General features: G+C 45.2%; 2 protein-coding genes across 2 annotated transcripts; one reads left to right on the plus strand and one right to left on the minus strand.

The window, feature by feature from the left end:
• Window positions 1-4229: 4229 nt before the first annotated feature.
• Window positions 4230-5192, minus strand: LOC123347864 (olfactory receptor 6B1-like). Its single transcript, XM_044985053.1, has one exon. It carries the CDS (start codon window positions 5187-5189, stop codon window positions 4230-4232), a length of 960 nt encoding a protein of 319 aa, XP_044840988.1. The 5' UTR covers window positions 5190-5192.
• A 16592-nt stretch (window positions 5193-21784) lies between these two features.
• On the plus strand, window positions 21785-23011 carry LOC123347865 (olfactory receptor 6F1-like). The gene is made up of 2 exons (XM_044985054.1): window positions 21785-21910; window positions 22049-23011. The coding sequence occupies exons 1-2, from the start codon at window positions 21785-21787 to the stop codon at window positions 23009-23011; spliced, it is 1089 nt and encodes a 362-aa protein (XP_044840989.1).
• The last annotated feature ends 104 nt before the right edge of the window (window positions 23012-23115 follow it).

The following is a 23115-nucleotide window of genomic DNA, read 5'->3' on the forward strand; positions in this document are numbered from 1 at the left end:
TTGTTTATATTAGGGGGTTGGACAAACCAGCCTGGAGCACAGCAGTGAACATTTTTGTCTATTCGTAAGGAAAACAAAAATGATCCCTTCCCACCATTAAGTAGTTTTTCAATATTTCAGGGATGCATCTGACCTAATATTGATGCAAGATTACTCTTACCCCTTCCTCTTGGTATCCTAGTCACAGCCATGCAGAGAACTTTTGGATTCTAGAAGGATGGGTTTTGCAGAAGGCAGTGGGGTCTAATCTGGAGGTGTAACAGGCTGGCTTGCCCCATTGAATAGAGAGCCTGGGGCTAAGTCAGCCCTGATGAGCCAGACCTGGGTTGAATCAGGTGCTCACAGAATAAAAGATCAGGAAGTTGCAGCAAAGAGGAAATTCCAGGGGAGTGCAGCCATGTTTGCAGTTACTGCAGGGTCCATGAAGTCTCCTGTGAGACCTTGAGCCAGCAAGGGAAAAGTTGAAAGAGCAGGAGAGAGTGGGAGAAAGCTCTCCAGATAGATAAGTCTGGGACAGACCCTGCTCAAGCTGGGGAGAGACTGTACAAGCCCAGCTGACATGAAGACTATGTCAGTCTGCATTCTTTGTAATTCTGGATGAAACAAGACAGGGAACCTGAACAGGGCTTGAGGCCTGGTGGGCAGTATGTACCAGAGGACTCCATACGTGGGACCCTTTGTGGGGATTGTTTGAAACCCCTTGGGCCCGGATGAAGGGGAAATAGAGGTGGGATGGCCACAGAGTTCAACCATACCCATGAGCAGATGCAGCACTTGTCTGGGACTCAGCGGACCCCAGTTCTGCTGTAGGCTTTGCCACTGATTTGCTGTGTGGCCTTGACCAACTCACTTCCTCAGCCTGTGCCTTTGTTTCCTATCCCAGTCTTCGTCTGTCTTATCTGTAAGCAGTAAGGACTGCTTTCTGCTCTGTGTCTGTCTGTGGGAATTGGGTGTAAAATCCAAGTGCTGTGTCTGTAGCACCCTGAGGTCCCATGAAGTCTTGGATCTCCCCCTCAGAGGTGGATATCTATGTGAGGGGTCTTCACCAGCCAGCTCTGTGGTGCTTTCCCTGCATCTGCAGGGGTTCTTGTGGGTATGTCTACACTACAGCTGGACCCATACTAGATTTGCGTGGTGTTGTGGCCTAATGCACTGGGTCCTGCCCTAGCACTCACATTTGGCCAAACCACCCATCCATCATAATGGAAGGGCAGCCAGGCCAAATCTGCCACCCCAGGCCTATGAGGCGTGGAGGTGGCAGATTGTATTGAGAGAATCTGTCAGCACCACCCCCTTCTCCCTGCCAGACAGAGAGGAATCAGTGTTGGTGGCGTAGGCTTCAGCTGAGCATGGTGCAACCTGGGCCCAGATATCCACTCCAGCCCGCCACCCCACTTATTCCCTGGGATAGGATTGATCTGTCACATCCCTGCCCCTGTCTGGGATCAGAATCATAGAATCATAGAATATCAGGGTTCGAAGGGACCTCAGGAGATCATCTAGTCCAACTCCCTGCTCAAAGCAGGACCAATTCCCAACTAAATCATACCAGCCAGGGCTTTGTCAAGCTTGACCTTAAAAACCTCTAAGGAAGGAGATTCCACCACCTCCCATTCCAGTGCTTCACCACCCTCCTAGTGAAAAAGTTTTTCCTAATATCCAACCTAAGCAGGAACAGCCTACTAACCCCACACGAGCAACTGCACTGACACAACTTTGCCCCCAACCCTATTTTTTTCTAAAATGATGCCTTTGGACTTTAGGATAAGAATTTTTCAAAGGAGACTAAGGGAGTTAGGTATCCAAGTCCCTGTTGACAGATCCTGTGAGTAGAGGTAGGTCATTTTTTTCAGGTGTGTGGCTAATTCAACAAACAACACACAGTTTGGGCTTGAGCAAAATTAATTGTTGACTTTGGGTACCGTTGGCCAAATAGTTTCAATTGAACCAAAAAAATCTGAAAGGTTTTGGTAATGTCGAAACCAAACAAAATGTTTTGTTTTGAGCCCCAAAATTGTTTCAGTTTCCAGGCTTTTGTCAAAAGCAAAGGCGGGGTCACTAAATGAATGAAGTATGGGTAGGAGGAAGGGGTAACATTTTCTCCTTTATAAACTTTAGCTCAGGCTACAGAGTTTGCTTATAGACAGCAGATGCGTTTATCACTAGATCCTGTAATGCTCTGTCAGGTATAGCTGAAGTTCATTTAAATAAGGTACGTTGCACACAATGGCTGAGCAGAATAATACAGATTAGCATTCTATTACAGGTTTCAGAGTAGTCACCGTGTTAGTCTGTATCCGCAAAAAGAACAGGAGTACTTGTGGCACCTTAGAGACTAACAAATGTATTTGAGCATAAGCTTTCGTGGGCTACAGCCCACTTCATCGGATCCATGTAGTGGAAAATACAGAAGGGAGATATATATATATACACAGAGAACATGAAACAATGGGTGTTACCATACACATTATAAGGAGAGTGATCAGTTAAGGTGAGCTGTTGTCAGCAGAAGAGAAAAATAACTGATTGTAGTGGTAATGAAAATGGCCCATTTCCAGCACTTGACAAGGAGATATAAAGAACTGTAGGGCGGCGGGGGGGGGGAGGGAAGAGAAGCATGGGGAAATAGTTTTACTTTGTGTAATGGCCCATCCACTCCCAGTCTTTATTCAAACCTAATTTAATGGTGTCCAATTTGCAAATTAATTCCAATTCATCAGTCTCTCGTTGGAGTCTGTTTCTGAAGTTTTTTTGTTGTAATATTGCGACATTTAGGTCTGTAATCGAGTGGCCAGGGAGGTTGAAGTGTTCTCCAACTGGTTTTTGAATGTCTGATTTGTGTCCATTTATTCTTTTATGTAGAGACTGTCCGGTTTGGCCAGTGTACATGGCAGAGGGGCATTCTATTACAGTTAGCGTGCCTATCTGGAACATCAAAGGCCTGCATTCGATTCCGCGCTCTGCCTGAGGTGGGAAAGGGTTTTGAACTTGGATCTCCCACATGACAGAAGAATGCACACCACAAAAGGCTGACAATCAAAATGAAATATTTCAGGTCAAAACAAAACATTTCATTTCAACATTACTGAAAGGCTTTATTTCTACTTGAAAAACAATTGAGTTTTCAGTTTATTGAAAAATTTCAAACCATGTCAGTTTCCATTCATCCTGAAATTAAATTGTTATTTATTTTTGGAATTGGCGGCAAACTGAAAAAAATCATCATTCATCCAGCTGTAAATGTGAGCTATGTGATGACTCCTGTATGCCCCTTTAAAATATCCAAAACTGTGTGTTCTTATGGTTTGGTTTGGTTTTCTCTTTAATTAGAAATAAAAACTGACTGAAAACGCATGATCTCTTCTCTTTTGATCTGGGGGCAAATGTAACCTGTAACCACTTATTGTTTCACTTCTAATTCAGGGCCTTATTCTGGTGTCACTTACTCTGCCTTTAATCCAGTGTAACACCAGGAATGTCAATAGGGTTACTTCTGGTTTACACCAGGGTGAGTCAGAGAAGATTCAGACCCATTGACTCCAGAGGAGTTATTCCTAATTCAAAATGGGATGCAGAATAGGAGAATGAGTCCCATTGACCCCCCGGAGTTACTTCTGATTTACCCCAGTCCAAGGAGAATTAGGGTTTTCAGTTTCAATGAAGTTATTCCTAATGCATACTGGTGACAGTGAAGGTTCAACCCATAACCTGTTGAGTGGAAGGGGGGTTCTGTTTGTGATGGCTCAGTGAAACTACAGCTTTGTTCCTCAAATTGGCAAGAGTATGATTTTATCCTTGTTATCATTAAATAGAATTGTTTTACTTTCAGATTGGTAGCCAAACTGAGCCAGAGCTGAGCATACACTCAGCCAGAGAGGGATCCATACCAGACAACTCATTTCACATAGACCTCAAAAAGGAAAGAACAACCTTTCAGTTGTCTTTGCCCTTGGCCACAAACCACTTGATTTATGTGCAGAGCTTGCATAAATGTCCTTCCTCCTCTACATCTGTACATTCTTGGCTTCTTTGCACTCAACGTACTTCACTCGAGATACAGCTCAACCTCGACATGAAACTCAGTCCATACTCAGGTGACCTCATGCCATCTATTGTCCTGAGTAGAATCCCATCTAGCCATTTTTAAGAGGTCACTTCCACTGAGCCCCTTGTGTGCGGTAAGAGAAGGCAGATTCCAAGGGTGGGATGATTATCAGCCTCATCCAAAGCTAGTGGTCACTGCTGAAGACCTTGGGGACAGCATTCTTGACACACAGCATCTTTCTTAGTGCTCCCTTCACCTCCTGGTTCCTCAGGCAATAGATGAAGGGGTTTAGCATGGGGGTCACAATCGTGTACATAACTGACACCAGCTTGTTGAGGTTGAAGGAGTGGATCCTCCGGGGCCGGGCATACATGAAGAGGGTGGCCGAGAAGAAGATGACAACCACAGTGAGGTGGGAGGCACAGGTGGAGAAGGCTTTCCACCTGCCCTGGGCGGTGGGGATGCACACAATGGTGCCGATGATGCAGACGTATGAGGCAATGGTGATGGAGAGCGGGATGAGCAGGATGATCAAGGCAAAGACAAAGTCCACCATCTCTGCCATCGTCATGTCAGTGCAGGAGAGGTTGAGCAGCGGGGAGATGTCACAGAAGAAGTGGTTGATGACATTGGGGCCGCAGAATGACAGCCGGGAGATGAAGAAGACTTTCAGCATGGAGATGAGGAAGCCAGCCAGCCAGGAGCCCACTGCCAGCTGCAGGCAGAGCCGGTGGCTCATGATGGCTGGGTAGCGCAGTGGGTGGCAGATGGCCACATACCGGTCATAGGCCATGACGGCCAGGAGGACGCACTCGGTGCAGACCAGGGCGATGAAGAAGTAGAGCTGGGCCATGCAGTCCATGAAGGAGATGCTCTTATTCTCTGCCAGGAAATTCACCAGCAGTTTTGGAACAGTGACTGAAATGTACCAAACCTCCAGGAAGGAGAGGTGACTGAGGAAGAAATACATGGGCTTGTGGAGGTGATGGTTTGTCCTGATCAGAGTGATGATGACCAGGTTCTGCAGGATGGTCAACACGTACATGGTGAGGAATACCACAAAGAGCAGCACCTGCAGCTCCAGGATGGTCGGGAACCCCAGCAGAATGAACTCCTGGACTCTGGTGTGGTTGTCCTGCTCCATCGTTAGGCTGAGGGTCTGCAGAGGGGAAGGAGGAAGTCAGAAGAAGGGAATGAGAGAAAGGGAAAGAAAGAACAGAAATTTTAAAATCACAGATGCCCATTTCATGAGATCTTTTTTCATCATCGCTCTTTAGTTTAATATTCTTTATTATGAGACCCCATCTTGCAGTTTTTGAATCCCTCAGCATTGTGTGAAAAAATAAACCTAATCCTCAGATACCTGCATGGGGAACAAGTATCTTTAATAATGGGCTCTTCAGTCTAGCAGACTGGTATAACACAATGCAATGACTGGTTTCTGAAGCTAGACAAACTCAGACCGGAAACAAAGTGTATAGTTTTAAACGTGTATTCTCCATCACTGACAATTTTTAAAACAAGGTTGGATTTCCCTCCACCCCTAAAATATCTGCTCTAGTTCAAACATGGGTTATACTGGGGAAGTTCTACGGCCTGTGTTATATCAGAAGTCAGGCTAGATTATCACTATGTTCCCTTCTGGTCTCAGTTTCTATGAAACTAATTACTGCCAGATCTCTGCCAATTTATCCCAACTGAAGATCAAACGCAGGTTCCCTCTCTCAACTCAACAGTCTCTAATTCATTAAATCTGAGTAGGGGACATTTTTCAAAGGGACCTATGGGATTTAAATCAATGGGATTTGTGTTCTTAGGGTACGTCCAGACTACCCGGATCAGCAGGTAGTGATCGATCTATCAGGGATTGACATATTGTATCTCGTCTAGACGCGATATATTGATCTCTGAATGCACTCCCGTCGAATCTGGAACTCCACCCGGGCGAGCGGCGGTAGTGGAGTCAACGCGCCATGAGGATGGGAAGTAAGTCGAAATAAGAGACGTTGACTTCAGCTACGCTATTCCCGTAGCTGAAGTTGTGTATCTTACATCACTCTCCCTCCATCCCCAGTGTAGACCAGGCCCCAGACACATCTGAAAATATTACAAGTAGTTGGAACACAATTTGGGGAGGGTGGTTATGGAAAACGTTGACTTTTTGTGAAAACTGAAATCCACAAAACTGAAAATACTCAGTTTTCAGCCAAAAGAAGATATTTGCAGTTTTTGGATGAAAAGAGAAATATTCCATGAAAAGCAGACACGTTTCATAATAACGTTCATTTTGTCACAACCTCAATTTTCCATCAAAACCAAAAGGAAACAATTGTTCTATAATGGAGATTATCTTTTTGATGTTCATTTAATAGCCCACTACTATCATGTTCTATTCAGGGGACAAAAAGGTCAATAGAAAATCATCAGCAGCAGCAGCAGAAGAGGAAGGACAGACAGCAGTTTTGGGGGTTTTGCTTCAGATCCTGCCAGTGTCAAACTCAATTCCTATTTGTTTGTTTGTTGTCTTAAAAAAAGGTTTTCAATCTTAGGCTTAGAATGATTTTTTTTGGTAAATGCCAGTAAATAGTAAATATCAATTTCATCTCACACACACACACAAATATTTCCATCAATATCTGAAATGTACAGCTCAGCAAAGTAAGAAAAATGCTACTTGAGAACTTCTTATTTTCATTTAAGGCTATTTACTTCATATCTATTGACACAATGTTGACAATTTGTGTTTTAATAGTTATAAAGCTTTGACTCTCAATCTTAATGTCTACCATCATTAATAATTAGTGTCAGACCCGTCCATCATTTTCCAAAACTGAACACTTACATTGATAAAAAGTGAAAAAAAATCTTAAATAGACATTGATATTATCTGTTGAAATTATGAGATTAAAAAATCAAATTCTGCCAAGCCTACTTATTTCCAAGTTTTGCAAAGACTCAAGGCATGTATACACTATGGAAACGACAGTGGAATAGCTACCTTGCCGTAGCCCTGCCAGTATAATGCAGGCTACATGTCTGGAAGATTTTTTGTTAGTGTAGAAACACCACCTTCCTGAGCGACAGTCACTATGTTGACCGAAGCATTCTTCCATCAACCCAAATGTGTCTATGTTATGGAAGATTGTCAGCATAGGTATATCAGTCAGGGATATGTATTTTTCACATCGTTGACCCATGTAACTATGTTAACCTTTCTTTTAAGTGTAGGCTAAGCTTAATCAAATGCTTGACTTAGAACACATGAGTAACTACATTTTTCTTGAAAGGGATGACACAAGTAGATAAAGATCAGTGTTCTGTCTTTGCAGGGCTGGGGCTTTATATGCAAATTTCAAAATTTTACTACAAAATATTTGAGTTACAAAAAGTTGAAACAATAGTAACACTTGCATTGTTTATTACAAGTGTCAGAGGGGTAGTTGTGTTAGTCTGGATCTGTAAAAAGCGACAAAGAGTCCTGTGGCACCTTATAGACTAACAGACGCATTGGAGCATAAGCTTTCATGGATGAATACCCACTTCATCAGATGCATGCTGTTTGTACCATTAGCTAACTATTGTAAAGCACTTTGGATAAAAGTGCCATATAAAAAACCAATAATAATAATGTTTTTTGTTCTACAAATAAAAGCACACAACTCATATTTTAATATCAGTAGTCTTACCTTTCTAATGTGATGGTTGTGCCCTCTCTCCCCTGCCTCAGAAGCCCCTGAGCTGGGGCTGGGAAGGAGGGAGGTCTCTCCCCTGCCACAGCAGCCACAAAGCTGAGGTTGGGAAAAAAGGCTGTCACAGCCCTGGAACTGGAAAAAGTAGTCTCTTTCCCAGGCTGCAGCAGCCCTGCACCTCTCAAATTCCCCCCACCCCCTCTTCTTACCCCACTGCCCCCTCCCACCTACACCTTACTCCCCCCAAGGCCACCACCTCATCTTACATGTGCAGGGTCCAGGCACCTAATTAGTGGAGCCTTGCCTGCATGACTCCACTAATTAGGTGAGTGGCCCTTCATTCTCTCCTGTGTGGCCTTCCAGGCGTGCACGTTAGAGGGAACTATCCGCAGACCACCTGAATGGAGCTTGTAGATCACTGGTGTCCGCGGACCACAGTTTGAGAACCTCTGCATTAGATCATTTAATCTGGCCTCCTGCATAGCACAGGCTATTAATTTTCAATCAGTTACCCTTTCTTTCCCATATATTATTATTATTATTATTATAGCTACTATGATGTGCCACTTCTTTTATTCCAAATCAGAACTCTTTTTTCTCTCAAAAATCAATTTCCCAGAAAACAGAAATTCAGGTTTCTCACCAGCTCACCTTCAAACTCTCTTGGAAAATCCCATCTTAGCAAAGTTGAGTCTTCATTTTCGTAACAAGACATAGGTTAAGAAATAGCACAGCTAAGAAAATGAAGCTAGTAATGATTTATGACATTCCTATTTAAGAGCAGCACGGACAATGCATTTATGTTGCAAGGTTTATCTACATAGGAAAACATTTTGCGCTGCTTTTCTAGTGGTGTGAAGATCACTTTCTGCATCATGTTTAGATCCAAGTCAGCAGGAGTTATTTTGTATGGGTGTGTTTTTAAATAATATATTTAATTAAATGTTACAGGGTTTATGATAGTCCCAAAATAACAACAGAAAGAAGGAAAGATAGAAATTTAGCAACAGAAAAATGAACTGCAGAAATTACAGCTAAATAACATAAAACAAAATACCTCAAGTGTGTTGGCGATCTGAGAACCGACAAAATAAGATGAGTCTGTAGCGCTGATATTCTCCCAGGATGCATGCTGCCCATCCTTGTGCCAAATGTGCAAAGGGATAAAAATTCACTCACTCCTTTGTGAATGTAACATATCAGCAACATAACCAAATCCAGATGTTTTAATTTCATTTCCTTTTGCTCAGTTCTTATTCAGGCAAAACACTCAATGCAAGTTTGCCTGACTAAGGATTAACTCAAATCTAGGCAAGGATTTTGCTTTTGAATCTATTTATCTGTCCAGCCCTATACAAATCTGTCCATGCATTTATCTAATCTCTATTTCTCTGTCTTTCTGCCTACATACCGCTCTATTTAATAGCTGCATGTGTCTATATACCTCAGTCTTTCTGCATATATATTCATCCATCTAACCTCTCACTATCTGCATATATAGTCATCTATCTAATATTTAGGGTTGTGAGTTCAATCCGTGAGGGGGCCATTTGGGGATTGGTTCTGCTTTGAGCAGGGGGTTAGACTAGATGATGTCTTGAGGTCCCTTCCAAACCTAATAATCTATGAATTGTTTTCTAACTCAAGCATGATCCTGCACCACTCATGATTCAGGGTGCACAGAGAATGCTAGACTAAGCCCTAAGAAAGTTCCCAAAGAAGGATAGAGGAATAGAAACTTCTGCCCCATCACGTGTGCAGCAGGTCAACAGCTCCAGGCCCTTCTCATCTTCCAGTTCTTAGCCAGCACTTTTCCCCTTTGTTTTCTCCGCAGGACCCAGCAGGCCGGATTCTGAACTGCAAGTAGGTGCAATTCCACTGACTCCTGAATTTGGACCAGCTTCCACTGGGCAGGAGTTGTTCCAGGTGTGTCAAGAGCAGCTCATTAAATTCTATTTGGCATCCCCTGAGATCTTCCCTCTGAGCCTCCCAGTCCTGGTTACACACCTAGATGTGATGGGCTTCCCTTCCTGCCCCCCCCCACCTCTTCCTTTTTGCAAGAAATTAATCCAGGTTTTCAAAGGCATTTGAACAGTAGATTGGGACTCCAGAGTCCTAGGTTCTAGGCCCTGGTGTGTCACTGACCTGCTGGCTAACACATCCCTGCTCTGTGCCTTAATTTCTTCAGCTGTAAAAGGGGCATAATGATAGTGGCCCCCTTTTGAATTGGTACCTGAGCACAAAACTCCCTGAGGATCCTTTTGAGAATCTCAGCCTTCATTTGAAGACTTCTGGGCATTAAAAAGCCTGTGGAAATGAGGCACTAGCTCCCACAGTAACAGAAATAGATACAGGCGCATTATGCTCTTTTTCTCCTTGGAAAACGACAGCCTAAAGTACCAAGGAAAGAAAAAGCACAGGCCACAATTTTCAGTGATTAGGGGTGTCTCAAGATAGAGGCTGCCCAATTCTGACCTGGTTTCCAGTGGGGCTGAGCAAGGAGGCCGATGCGAGCCACAGGCCCTCAGCGTACCTGCAAGTCAAAGGAAGGATGATTGAGAAGTGAGAAAACCAGGTTCCTTTATCTCTAACAGGGCATATTTACACTACAAATAAAAATGACACATGGCCATGAGTCTCAGATCCTGGGTCAACTGACTGGGGCTCACACAGCGCACTAGAAACAGATGTTCCCGCTTGGTCTCTGAAAGCTGGCCAGGGGCAGGGGTCTCACAGCCCGAGTGGGAATGTCTGCACGGCTGTTTTCTAGCACTGGAGTGTGAACCCAAGTCTGGAAACTCGGGTTCAGAGACTCACTGCTGGTGGTTTGTTTTGTTGTTGTTCTTGTTGTTTTTTTTATGTGGTATTGATGGGCTCCCTGTGTGAATGTGGCACAGGTCACACAAGGCTGGCTTTTCCAAGGTATAGAGGTGCTAAAAGACCAACCCAGGTGCCTTGTAAGGTTTGCAACACGGTCTAAGGAAGTTAGATGACTGACTCCCATTTAAATCAATGGCCGTTCAATACCTATCCTCCTGGCTACACCGTAGGAGCCCAAATACCTTTGGAAATCTGACCCTAAGAAGAGGCCAAATCAAATTACAATTAAATTATTATTATTATCATGGCAGCCTCGGTGTCCCACTCACAGACCATGAACCCATTTGCATTACAGCACTCACCTGGGCTGTGGGAGACACACCCTCCCCAGTTCAAACCCCCCCCCCCCGCTTGAGGATGATAAGGTATTTGAACTGGGGGGGGGTGGGGGTAATTTCATCAGCCAACCCCCTGGTTCTTGCGTTATGTGAAGGGATAAATAACATTTCCTTATTTACTTTCTACACACCGGTCATGATTTTATAGGCATTTATCATATCCACCTTAATTGTCTCTTTTCCAAGCTGAAAAGTCCCAGTTTTTTTAATCTCTCCTCATATGAAAGCTGCTCCATATCCCTTGTCATTTTATTTGCTCTTTTTTTGTACTTTTTCCAATTCTAATATATCTTTTTTGAGATAAGGTGACCAGAGCTACACACAGTATTCAAGATATGGATGTACCATGGATTTATATAGAGGCAATATGATATTTTCTGTCTTATTATCTATCCCTTTCTTAATGATTCCCAACGTTGTGTTTGCTTTTTGACTGCCCCTGCACATTGAGTGAATGTTTTCAGAGAACTAGCCACAATGACTCAAAACTACTACAAAACTCAACCCTATATAAAATCTTGTTCCACCTGAACTTCTTGCACGCATTCCCAGTCAGTGGCTTTCCAGTTGTGTGACTCTGCATGCTGCTGTGCCAGAGGGACAGGGTCGGCTCCAGGGTTTTTGCCGCCCCAAGCAACAAAAAACCAAAACCAAAACCAACCAAAACAAACAACAAACAAACAAACAAAAAAAACTGCAATCGCGATCAGCGGCAGCTCCACCGCGTCACTCTCTTCTTCAGCGACAATTCGGCAGCAGGTCCTTCCCTCCGAGAGGGACCGAGGGACCTACCGCCAAATTGCTGCCGAAGAGCCCAAAGTGCCGCCCCCTCCCCTTGGCGACCCCAAGCACCTGCTTGCTGGGCTGGTGCCTGGAGCCAGCCCTGCAGAGGGAGATCTTCACACAGACTAATCACCCGAATCCAACCCTGGCTTGGTCTCAGACTGCACTAGGGAGAGCTCCGCTAATCATTTGTGGTCCAAGGGAGAACAATGTGGAAAAGAAAGAAATCTGAGCCATCAGCTAGTGGACAGATAACCTCAAGTCCTCCCTCCTCCTTATCCAACCAAATGTCCCACAGAGACAAAGTCTGATGACCTTACTTGTTCCTTATTCAGGCAAAGCTTCCACTGAACTCAGGGTCAAGTGCTTATGGGCTAGATTCACAAAGGGACTTCGGCACTGGGATGCTGAGGGTTGCAATTCCTAAAATCACAGCTATTCCCAAAACCTGAGTTTGGTGTCTAGGCTCTTTACACAGTTAATGGGAAAAGGTAGGTGCCTAAGGATGGGACTGGCAAAAGCCAACAAACTTGGAGGGGAGCTTCCTAAAATAGCCAATGAGAGATGCTAGGTAGAAGGGTGTGTGCAAAGTCCTATCCTCTCAGGGTGACTGAGACCTGAATTTGGGCTGTAGGGGCGAGCCTCCACCTGCATGGGATTCTCAGCCATGCATAGGCCAGGGCTGGAACACCCATGGAAAAAGATAGTGGGTGCTCAGCACCCACCAGCCACCTGCTTATCAGCTGTTCAATGGTGGGTGGGAGGTGCTGGGGGGAGGGGGCAGAGCCCGGGCAGGAAAAGTTGGAGCAAGGGCAGAGTGCACTCGGGGTGGGGGTGGAGTGGGAGTGGGAAAAGGCAGAGCAAAGATGTGTTTCTGGGGGGGAAGGGTGCAAGAGTGGGGCCTTGAAGGAAGGGGTGGAGTGGGGGCTGGGCCTTGGGGTGGAGCGAGAATGGAGCACCCACACAGAAAAATGAAAGTTGGCACCCATGCAGCCATGTTGTTGTGGTGGTGGAGAGATAACTTATAGCCAAGTGGTTTGGGCACACACCTGAGATGTAGGCCAGCGTCATTCAACTCCATCCTCCAGCTGAGTGGGGAGAAGGGATTTAAAAATGTATCTGCCACCTCATTCTCTCTTGTTGAAGCCTTTCCACTTTGGACAACTACCTAAAGAGTCATGGGAACAGGGGTACCAGATCCTGTCTCTCCCACAGCCTAAGGTTTGTGCTTTAATAACCAAGCTATGGGGTCATCCTAATGCTTGTCCATGCTCACTCTCTCTTGCCCAAGGAGTCTTTAATTATTATATATATGCTCTTTCTTTCATCTGGAATACTGTGGGAAGATGGATTTGTTTCCAAGAATATTTTGATCACCTACTGCATTGTATATGGATGGGGGAATCCTGCGCTACTGCATGCATGCATAATTATGAGCCCCGCATATTTTATTTTATTTATTTTTTGCGCAGAAAAAAGCTTCTGCGGAAAAAAGCAGAAAAAAGCTTCTGCGGAAATGTTGCTGCAGTTCCACCTTCTGCTCAAGAGAGGGAGCTCTGGCACAAGAACCAATGGAAGAGAAAGGGGCTTTGGGGAGCTGTGGCACAAGAACCAATGGAAGAGAAAGGGGCTGTGGGGAGACAGACACCATTGGGTGCTGGGGGGGTCGGACTGGGGCAGGGGCTCAGTGGAAGTGGAGGTGCAGGGCCACAGGGGGGAGGGAGATGCAGAGCCGCATGGGGAGTGGCTCTGTGGGGCACAGAGACACATGGGGTCGGGGGAGGGGGACAGGGACATATAGGGATGAGGAGGCTGGGTGGGAGAACAGAAACACATGGGGACAGGGGGATGGGGGACAGAGGAGTGGCACTGGGGCACAGAGACACATAGAGATAGGGGACAGGGACACAGGGACAAAGGAGTGGCTGTGTGGGGCACAGAAACACATGGGGACAAGGGGAGGGGGACAGAGACACATAGGAATGGGGTCGCTGGGTGGGTGCACAGAGACATTTGAGGATGGGAGAGGGAGACAGGGAAGTGGCACTGTGGGGCACAGAGACACATAGAGACAGGGGACAGGGACACAGGGACAGGGGAGTGGCTCTGGGGGGCACAGAGACACATGGGGATGGGGGAGGGGGACAGGGACATATAGGGATGGGGTGGCTGGGTGGGGGTACAAAGACACATGGGGACAGGGAGGGGGACAGGGACATATAGGGATGGGAGGCTGGGGGACACAGAGACACATTGGGGCAGGGAGAGGGGGACAGGGACACAGGGACAGGGGAGTGGCTCTGGGGGGCACAGAGACACATGGGAATGGTGGGGGAATGGGATAGGGACACATAGGGTAGGGGGTGGCTGGATGGCGGCACAGACACACATGGGGACAGGGGGAGGGGGACAGGGGAGTGGCTCTTGGGGCACAAGGACACATGGGGACAGGGACACAAAGGGATGGGGTCGCTGGGTGGTTCACAGATACACATGGAGATAGGGGAGGGGAACAGGGACACATGGGGACAGGGGGAGGGGGACAGAGGCACAGGAGTGGCTCTGTGGGGCACACAGACAGAAGGGGACAGGGACACATAGGGACGGGAGTGGCTGTGTGGGGCACAGAGACACATGGGGACAGAGGGAGGGGGACAGGGACACATAGGGTCGGGGCTGCCTGGGTGGAGGCACAGAGACACATGGAAACAAGGTGGGGCAGGGACACAGGGACAGAGTAGTGGCTGTGGGGGGGCACAGAGACACATGGGGATGAGGGACGGTGACAGGGACGGGAGTGGCTGGGTGGGGGCACACAGACACATGGGGACAGGGGAAGGAGGACAGAGACACATAGGGAGGGGGGTGGCTGGGGTTGAGCACAGAGAAACGTGGAAACAGGGAGAGGGAGACAGGGGCACAAGAGTGGCTCTGTGGAACACAGAGACACATGGGGACAGGGAGGGCGACAGGAACATATAGGGATGAGTGTAGCTAGGTGCGGGCACAGAGAAACATGGGGACAGGGGGAGTGGGAGAGAGACACATAGGGAAGGGGGTGCCTGGGTAGGGGCACAGAAACACATGGGAACAAGGGGCAGGACAGGGAGGTTAGAGATAGGATACAGAGGGACCTAGACAAATTGGAGGATTGGGCCAAAAGAAACCTGATGAGGTTCAACAAGGACAAGTGCAGAGTCCTGCACTTAGGACGGAAGAATCCCATTCACTGTTACAGACTAGGGACTGAATGGCTAGGACCATTCGTTCTACAGAAAAGGACCTAGGGGTTACAGTGGACGAGAAGCTGGATATGAGTCAACAGTGTGCACTTGTTGCCAAGAAGGCTAACGGCATTTTGGGCTGTATAAGTAAGGGCATTGGCAGCAGATCGAGAGACGTGATAATTCCCCTCTATTCGACATTGGTGAGGCCTCATCTGGAGTACTGTGTCCAGTTTTGGGTCCCACACTACAAGAAGGATGTGGAAAAATTGGAAAGATCCAGCAGAGGGCAACAAAAATGATTAGGGGGCTGGAGCACATGACAAATGAGGAGAGACTGAGGAAACTGGGATTGTTTAGTCTGCAGAAGAGAAGAGTGAGGAGGGATTTGATAGCTGCGTTCAACTATCTGAAAGAGGGTACCAAAGAGGATGGATCTAGACTGTTCTCAGTGGTAGCAGATGACAGAACAAGGAGTAATGGTCTCAAGTTGCAGTGGGGGAGGCCTAGGTTGGATATTAGGAAAAACTTTTTCACTAGGAGGGTGGTGAAGCACTGGAATGGGTTATCTAGGGAGGTGGTGGAATCTCCTTCCTTAGAGGTTTTTAAGGTCAGTCTTGACAAAGCCCTGGCTGGGATGATTTAGTTGGGGACTGGTCCTGTTTTGAGCAGGGGGTTGGACTAGATGACCTCCTGAGGTCCCTTCCAACCCTGATATTCTATGATTCTATGACACAGATAGGGGATTGGCTCTGTGGGGCACAGAGACACATGGGGACAGGTGGAGGGGGACAGGGACACATAGGGAGGGGGGTGGCTGGGTGGCAGCACAGACACACATGGGGACGGGGGAAGTGACAACAGAGTGGCTCTGTGGGGCACAGAGACACATGGGGATGGTAAGGGGAAGAAGACACACAGGGACACATGAGGACGGGGGAAGGGGACAGGGACACAGGGACAGAGGAATGGCTGTGTGGACACATGGGGACAGGGGGAGGAGGACAGGAACACATAGGGATGCAGGTGGCTGGGTAGGGGCACAGAGAAACATAGGGACAGGGGGAGGGGGACAGAGATATATATAGGGACAGGGTGGCTGGGTAGGGCACAAAAACACATGGGGACAGGGGGAGAGAGACAGGGCTATATAGGGACAGGAGTGGCTTGGTGGGGGCACAGAGACACGTGGGGACAGGGAAGGGGACAATGACACTGGGACAGGGGAGTGGCTCTGTGGGGACACAAAGACACATGAGGATGGGGGCATAGTGCACACAAGGACAGGGGAGTGGCTCTGTGAGGCAGAGACACACATGGGGTCAGGGGGAGGATATCAGGGACACATAGGGATGGGGGTGGCTGTGTGGGGCACAGAGACACATGGGGATGGGGATAGGGACACATAGGGATGGGGGTGGCTGGCTGGGGACACAGAGACGTGGGGACAGGGGGAGAGGGACAGGGACACATAGGGTTGGGGGTGGCTGGGTTTGGGCACAGAGACACATGGGGACAGGGAATGGGACAGGGACACAGGGATGGGGCACAGAGACACATAGGGACAGGAGGAGGCAGACAGGGACACACAGGGACGTGGGTGACTGGATGGTGGCACAGAGACACATGAGGATGAGGGAAGGCACAGGGACACATAGGGATGGGGTGGCTGGGTGGTGGCACAGACACACATTGGGACAGGCGGAGGGGGACAGAGGAGTGGCTCTATGGGGCAGAGAGACACATTGGGACAGGGAGGGGGACAGAGACACATAGGGACGGGGGAAGGGCAGAGGGACAGAGGGACAGGGGAGTGGTTGTGTGGGGACACAGAGATACATGGGGACAGGGGGAGGGGGACAGGGACACTTAGGGATGGGGGTGGCTGGCTGCGGGCACAGAGACACATTGGGAGCGGGAGGGGGACAGGGACACAAGGACAGGAGAGTGGCTCTGTGGAGCACAGAGAAACGTGGGGGCAAGGGGAGGGGGACAGGGACACATAGGGACGTGGGTGGCTGGTTGGGGGCTCAGAGAACCATGAGGACAGAGAAGTGGACAGTGACACAGAGGCGGGGCGGGGCAGTGTGAGGACACAGAGATACATGGGGACAGGGGGAGGGGAACAGGGACATAGGGACAGGGGAGTGGCTCTGTGGGGCACAGAGAAACATGGGGAAGGGGACAGGGGAGTGGCCTTGTGGGAGCACAGAGACACATGGAGACGGGGAAGGGGCTTCAGGGCCACATGGGGATGTGCGGAGTGGGTGTCTGAGTCCGGATGGAGGGACACGTGAACAGGGGGTGCAAGGACACATGGGGGTATAGGAACACATGGGGACAGAGGCAAATGTGCCTGATTGAATGCAAGAGGCTAGAGGTCAGCAAGAGTCTGTATGGGGGAAGCTCCCTAACAATCCCTCCCTGCCCTCTGAAAAAAAATGTTCAATACTTCTCCCACTCATACCCAACAAGCCTCCAAGTTCACATCCAGGCTTCCTCCCAGCAATTTACTTCCCTCTCCCTCAACTCCTCTGTTACCCCTGACTCCCTCAAGTGTTTGCAAGGGATGGTTCTGCATTGTAGTTTAAACAAATTATTTCTCAGCGTTCTCTATTAATGTGCCTAGCAAGGAATCTATTTTTTTTAACATTTTCTGAATATTTTTGTTGTCTGTATTGTATTGTTACAGACATACTTGGTGACAGGTATTTTGAAATAAATGACCAAAAATAATTGAAACTGCTGTGAATATATTGTGTTATTCTGACAAATAAAATACACAGAATTTTAAAATATTGTGCACAGATTTTTATTTTCTTTTGTTGCATAATTTTTGTCACAGAATTCCCCCAGGAGTGATTGTAATACATTTGTTGTTCTTTCCTTAAATAAAGATCTGCTCCATATAACTAGGCTTGGCAAAATTCAATGTTTATTTTTTGATCATTTCAGACAGTAATATCAATGTTCACTTTTTAAAAGAAACCAAGTGGATAAGGCAATATCTTTTATTGGACCAACTTCTGTTGGTGAGAGAGACAAGCCCACAAGCTAAACAGAGTGTCAGAGCTAAATACAACAGTGGGACAGATTGTAAGGAGTAAACACATGTTGCAAGGGAACATTTAAGATAAAATGGGCAATTACACCTCTGCAGTCATAGGAAAAAGGAAGGTTAGGGGTTACATATATTTGTAATGACTCATAAAAACAGTATCTCTGCTGGGGCCATAGTTTTTAACTGTTTGTTTGGTTGGTTGGTTGTTATTTTAGATGTTTATAAGTGTAAAATTTTCACATCTGCACAAAATGATGGGTTTTAAGCATTTTTTTTCAATTTTTATTTAATTAAATGTTAACAGTTGAGTGAAACTGTCTGGAGGAGTGTTCAGACAGTAATTATTTAATGACATTAGACACTGAGATTCAAAAAGTTAAAAATTTATAACTGTTGAAACACAAATTGTCAGTATCACTCAACCCCCTAGATCTTTTTCCGCAGTATGACCACTTAGCCAGTTATTCCTCATTTTATAGTTCTGCATTTCATTTTTGACTTGCAAAGTGAGTACTTTCCACTTAGCATTACTGAATTTCTTTATGGTGAATTCAGAACAAGTCTCCAGTTTATCAAGGTTATTTTAAATTCTGACCCAGTCTTCCAAAGCGCTTGCTGTCATCTGCATATTTTATAAGCATACTCTCCACTCCATTATCCAGGTCATTAATGAAAATATTGAACAGAACCAGACCCAGGACTGACCCCAATGGAGCTGCATTAAATAGGCCCTTTCATCAGTTACCAATATGTTATGGTAATAACTGTATGTTAATATGTTAATTATAGCTATAATATTGTAAACCAGGAGTCATCCCATGAGTTACATGGTGATTCATGAATGGAGTCACTAATGAATGGAGGAGCTAGCCAGCAGAGTTATACCATTCTGATGCCTCACTCAGACAGATGATTCATAGTTTTGCCATGATATTAAGGGATGTGGGAATGAATGGGTGACAGCGGATCTAGGGTATGGGCTGGGAATTAATGAGGAAGGAACCCTAGGAGTAGCCCAGCCTAAGGAGTATTGGAAACACTCAAAAGAGTCAGACACTACACTTATACCATTCTCCTGAGTTACTGACATAGGTAATTCTTTGGCCCACATGTATATACGGGATTGGGGAATAGCTGTGTGGTGGAGAGATGATCTAGGGTGTGGGATGAGCAGTCTTGAAGGAGGAACCCTAGAATAATCTATATCAAATGAAAAGGTTCCATTTCGGAGGGGAGTTTGGATCTTACACACTTGACCAGATCCTCCATTGATATGGGTCAGCAGTGTTTCATTGACTTCCCTAACATTTGAGCCTCTAAAAACAGATAAAGGATAACTCTCTTAACTGGTTTCTCCAGAAGATTCTTATACATTTGTGTAGATAGATAGATAGATAGACAGATTGTCTACAGTGTCCCTCAAACTAGTACAGGGGTTCTCAAATTTGGGTGAGGACCCCCACAAAGGGTTGGAAGGTTCTTAAATCGGGGCCGGGTGTTGTCAGCTGTCAGTCTCCACCCCAAAGCCCACATTGCCTCCAGCATTTATAATGGCATTAAATATATTAAAAAGTGTTTTTAATTTATAAGGGGGGGTGTCACACTCAGAGGCTTGCTATGTGAAAGGAGTCCCCAGTACAAAAGTTTGAGAACTACTGGCATAGTATGTAAGCCCTTGATAATTCAGCTAAGGTTAGAAGTTTGATTGCCTTGAGAGTTAAAATTGCCAACAAATTACATGTTCTCTTAATTAAGTCCCCCATCACTTTAACTAAAATATCCTGCAGTAGCTGCCTCAAAGGAAGATGACATGAAGGATATAAATATAAAAGGATGCATTACTCCCTTTACAAATGCTACTAAAATGAATCAATGTATCCTACAAATTGTCTTAGTTCACTTTACTAAGAGAAAGAAAGTATGTGAAAAGTTCTGAGAGAAACTTCAGGCAGTTAGAAAATGACAAGGCTAAGAGAAGATGTCACATCATCAGTCTAGCGGGACTGCAGCTTTACAGGTAAGATTTATGCTTCCTATTAACCAAAGGGGTGTTAATCTTCTCTGTCATTTACTATGTCTTATCTGAGTTTGCAAATCATATGAAGAAACTCCGAACAAGAAACATGGAATAAAATCTAGAGTTGGTCAGAAAATGACCCCCCGCCCATGTAAAATTCTATGAAAATGAAAACTTTTTTATCTGGATCAAAGTTTTCAGTGGAAAATGTCAACCTTTTGTTCAAAAATCACAAAGTAAAAATGTTTCCCTTGGCATCAGATTTTAAAGGATATTTAGTTACTTGAAGATGCAGAAAGGCATCTTGAGGGATTTTCAAAAGCACGGGAACAGATTGGACACCTAACTCCCTTTGATTTTAATGTGTGTTTAGGTGCCTAGATTGCTTAAACTAAGCTACATCTTTAGGTAAATAAATACCGCTGGATATCTGGCCCATAGGTTGAGATTTCAAAGCTACCTCAAAGATTTATTTTGTTTGCAATTCAAGGCTGGGACTGTCTAGTACTTATATATATTTGTAAAGTATCTACTGTTACAGGGCCATAATGAAATAAGTGACACACAATCATACTTCTGCTTCTCTGCCTTCTCCAATATAAAACTGATCAGGAGGCTTAGAAGGATTCAATTTCTACCCATGCATGTCAATAAATGTTGATTTCACTGTAAACACTGAATACCAAGGAAAAACTATTTCCACTGATAATAATAAAAACTTACAGCTAGGCAAGGTAAGAAAAATGGTGCCTGAGAATCCAAATCCAGTGACTTAGACTCTTAAATTAGACTTGTTACACATGGACTACTTAATGAAACAGAGCAAAACTAGATTTCAGGTTTCTTGCTTTGTATATTTTGACATGTGTTGCTGACAATTTAGATTTAATAGGTATAAAGCTGTAACTTTTTGTATCTCAATATCTAATGTCATTCCATAATTGTCTGTCCTACCATCTTTCAAAACAGGGAAAATTTAAATAAATAAAAATAGTAAAAACTGCTTAAAAATGAACATTGATAATAGCCATTGAAATGATTTAAAAATGATTTCTGACAAGCCTAGGTAGCAGCTCTTACCTATTACTGGATTGCTTCAACCTGGGATTCATATATAACATACACTGTAATTCTGACATGCACACAGGAGGGAGACATAGGTTAAAAATATATGTACTTCCTTTACGATATTCTTTTGCTCTTGGATTTCACTGAAATATATGTTTTCAAGATATGGTTTTCTTTTTTTCATTTCTTATGTCAAACAAAAGAACAAATATTGACTAATATGACCAATCTGTTTCCACATAGAGATAGCTGTCTCTGCCTAGCAAACAGCATCATCAAATCATTAGTGCAGCATTTCAAAATTTGTGCAGCTCAAATCAGTGATAAAATCATTGGTCTCCTAAATGGCAAAGCAGAAAATGTAACAGTGGTATGTATATAAATTACAGATATACAGGAGCCTCCTCTGAAAGTTCACTTTATAATCTCAGTGAGTGCTCTTTCTAAAATGGTTCCCGGGAAAAAAAGTGAGATACCATGGACTTAATTTCAAAAGGCATCTGCTTCTATGTCCATAATATTTTTAAATATGGGACTCCTCTGCAAATAACAACTGCACAAAAATTAAAAGCCCTGCAACATTCAGTGACATCTACTTTGTTTTGTTTTCTGGAGTAAAGCATTCAATAGACATTTCCATTCTTTTTCTTGGCTAATCACTATTCTTTGATGCGACAGCATGTATGGCTTTGCTGTCACTCCATCATCATTCACCTTCAGCAACATCCTCCAAATGAATGAACAGGCATCCAACTCTAACACAGCTGAATGGAAGATGGGAAAAGAAAATGTGAAACATGAAGGTGTACTTTCCTCGGCCTAGATAAGAAAAATATCATCTCTGGATCAGAGAATAGTCAAATGATTAGCAGAGGTTTTTTTAAAGCTATTAATTATTATTATTATTATTATTATTATTTATCTTTTCCTTCTTTTCCTCTAGGGAAAACTCATGGAAAATATCGAGTGGAGCAATCAAACATTCATCACAGAATTCATCCTATTGGGATTCGGGAATCTCCCAGAACTGCAGTTTCCTCTCTTCCTGCTGTTTCTAGTGATCTATATTGTGACCATGGCCGGGAACATCCTCACTCTTGCACTAGTTGTGACTGATCGGCACCTTCACACACCTATGTACTTCTTCCTGGGGAATTTGTCCTGCTTGGAGACCTGCTATGCCTCCACCATCCTGCCCAGAATGCTGGCCGGTCTCCTGACTGGGGACAGAACCATTTCATATAGTGGCTGCATCACACAACTGTACTTCTTTGTATTCATGGTGACAGCCGAATGTTTCCTCCTATTAGTCATGTCTTATGACCGCTACGTAGCAATATGCAATCCCTTGCATTATGCAGCACTTATGAGAAGCTGGGTTCGCATACAGCTAGTGTCTGGCTCTTGGACAATGGCCTTCTTTACTAGTACCTTGATAACTCTTTTGATGGCCAGGTTAACATTCTGTGGCCCCAAAAATATTGACCATTTCTTTTGTGATTTTGCCCCGATGCTCAAACTCTCCTGCAGCGACACCAGCCTGATTGAACTGGTAGATCTACTACTGTGTTTTGCAATTATAGTTCCTACATTCCTGTTAACCCTGATATCCTATGTTTGTATCATCACCACCATCCTGAGAATCCCCTCCACCACCGGGAGGCAAAAGGCCTTCTCCACCTGCTCCTCCCACCTCATTGTAGTTGCTACTTTCTATGGATCACTCATCATTATTTACATGATACCAGCTGCTGGCACTGCACGAGACCTGCACAAAGTGTTCTCTTTCTTCTATACTGTCCTGACACCCTTGGTCAATCCTCTCATCTACAGCCTGAGAAACAAGGAGGTCAAAGAGGCTTTGAAGAAAGCTGGAGGCAAACTGTCTGCTTTCATAAGGAGGTGAATGAAATTTGAACGGTCTCTCTTTTAGACTGAGTAGAACCTTATCCTGACCCTCAAGGTGATAAAGAAAATGCCATCACACACGGAGTGGGTATGGGTGGTAGA

Source organism: Mauremys mutica, chromosome 13, assembly GCF_020497125.1.
Source record: "Mauremys mutica isolate MM-2020 ecotype Southern chromosome 13, ASM2049712v1, whole genome shotgun sequence".
Lineage (NCBI taxonomy): Eukaryota > Metazoa > Chordata > Testudines > Geoemydidae > Mauremys > Mauremys mutica.

Excerpts from the sequence above, each read along its gene's own strand:
- LOC123347865 (XM_044985054.1), top strand. The coding sequence starts at position 21,785 with ATGTATGGCTTTGCTGTCACTCCATCATCATTCACCTTCAGCAACATC. Across the intron at positions 21,911-22,048 it reads AAAATGTGAAACATGAAGGT|GGAAAACTCATGGAAAATAT; the intron begins GTACTTTCCTCG and ends CTTTTCCTCTAG.
- LOC123347864 (XM_044985053.1), bottom strand. The coding sequence starts at position 5,189 with ATGGAGCAGGACAACCACACCAGAGTCCAGGAGTTCATTCTGCTGGGG.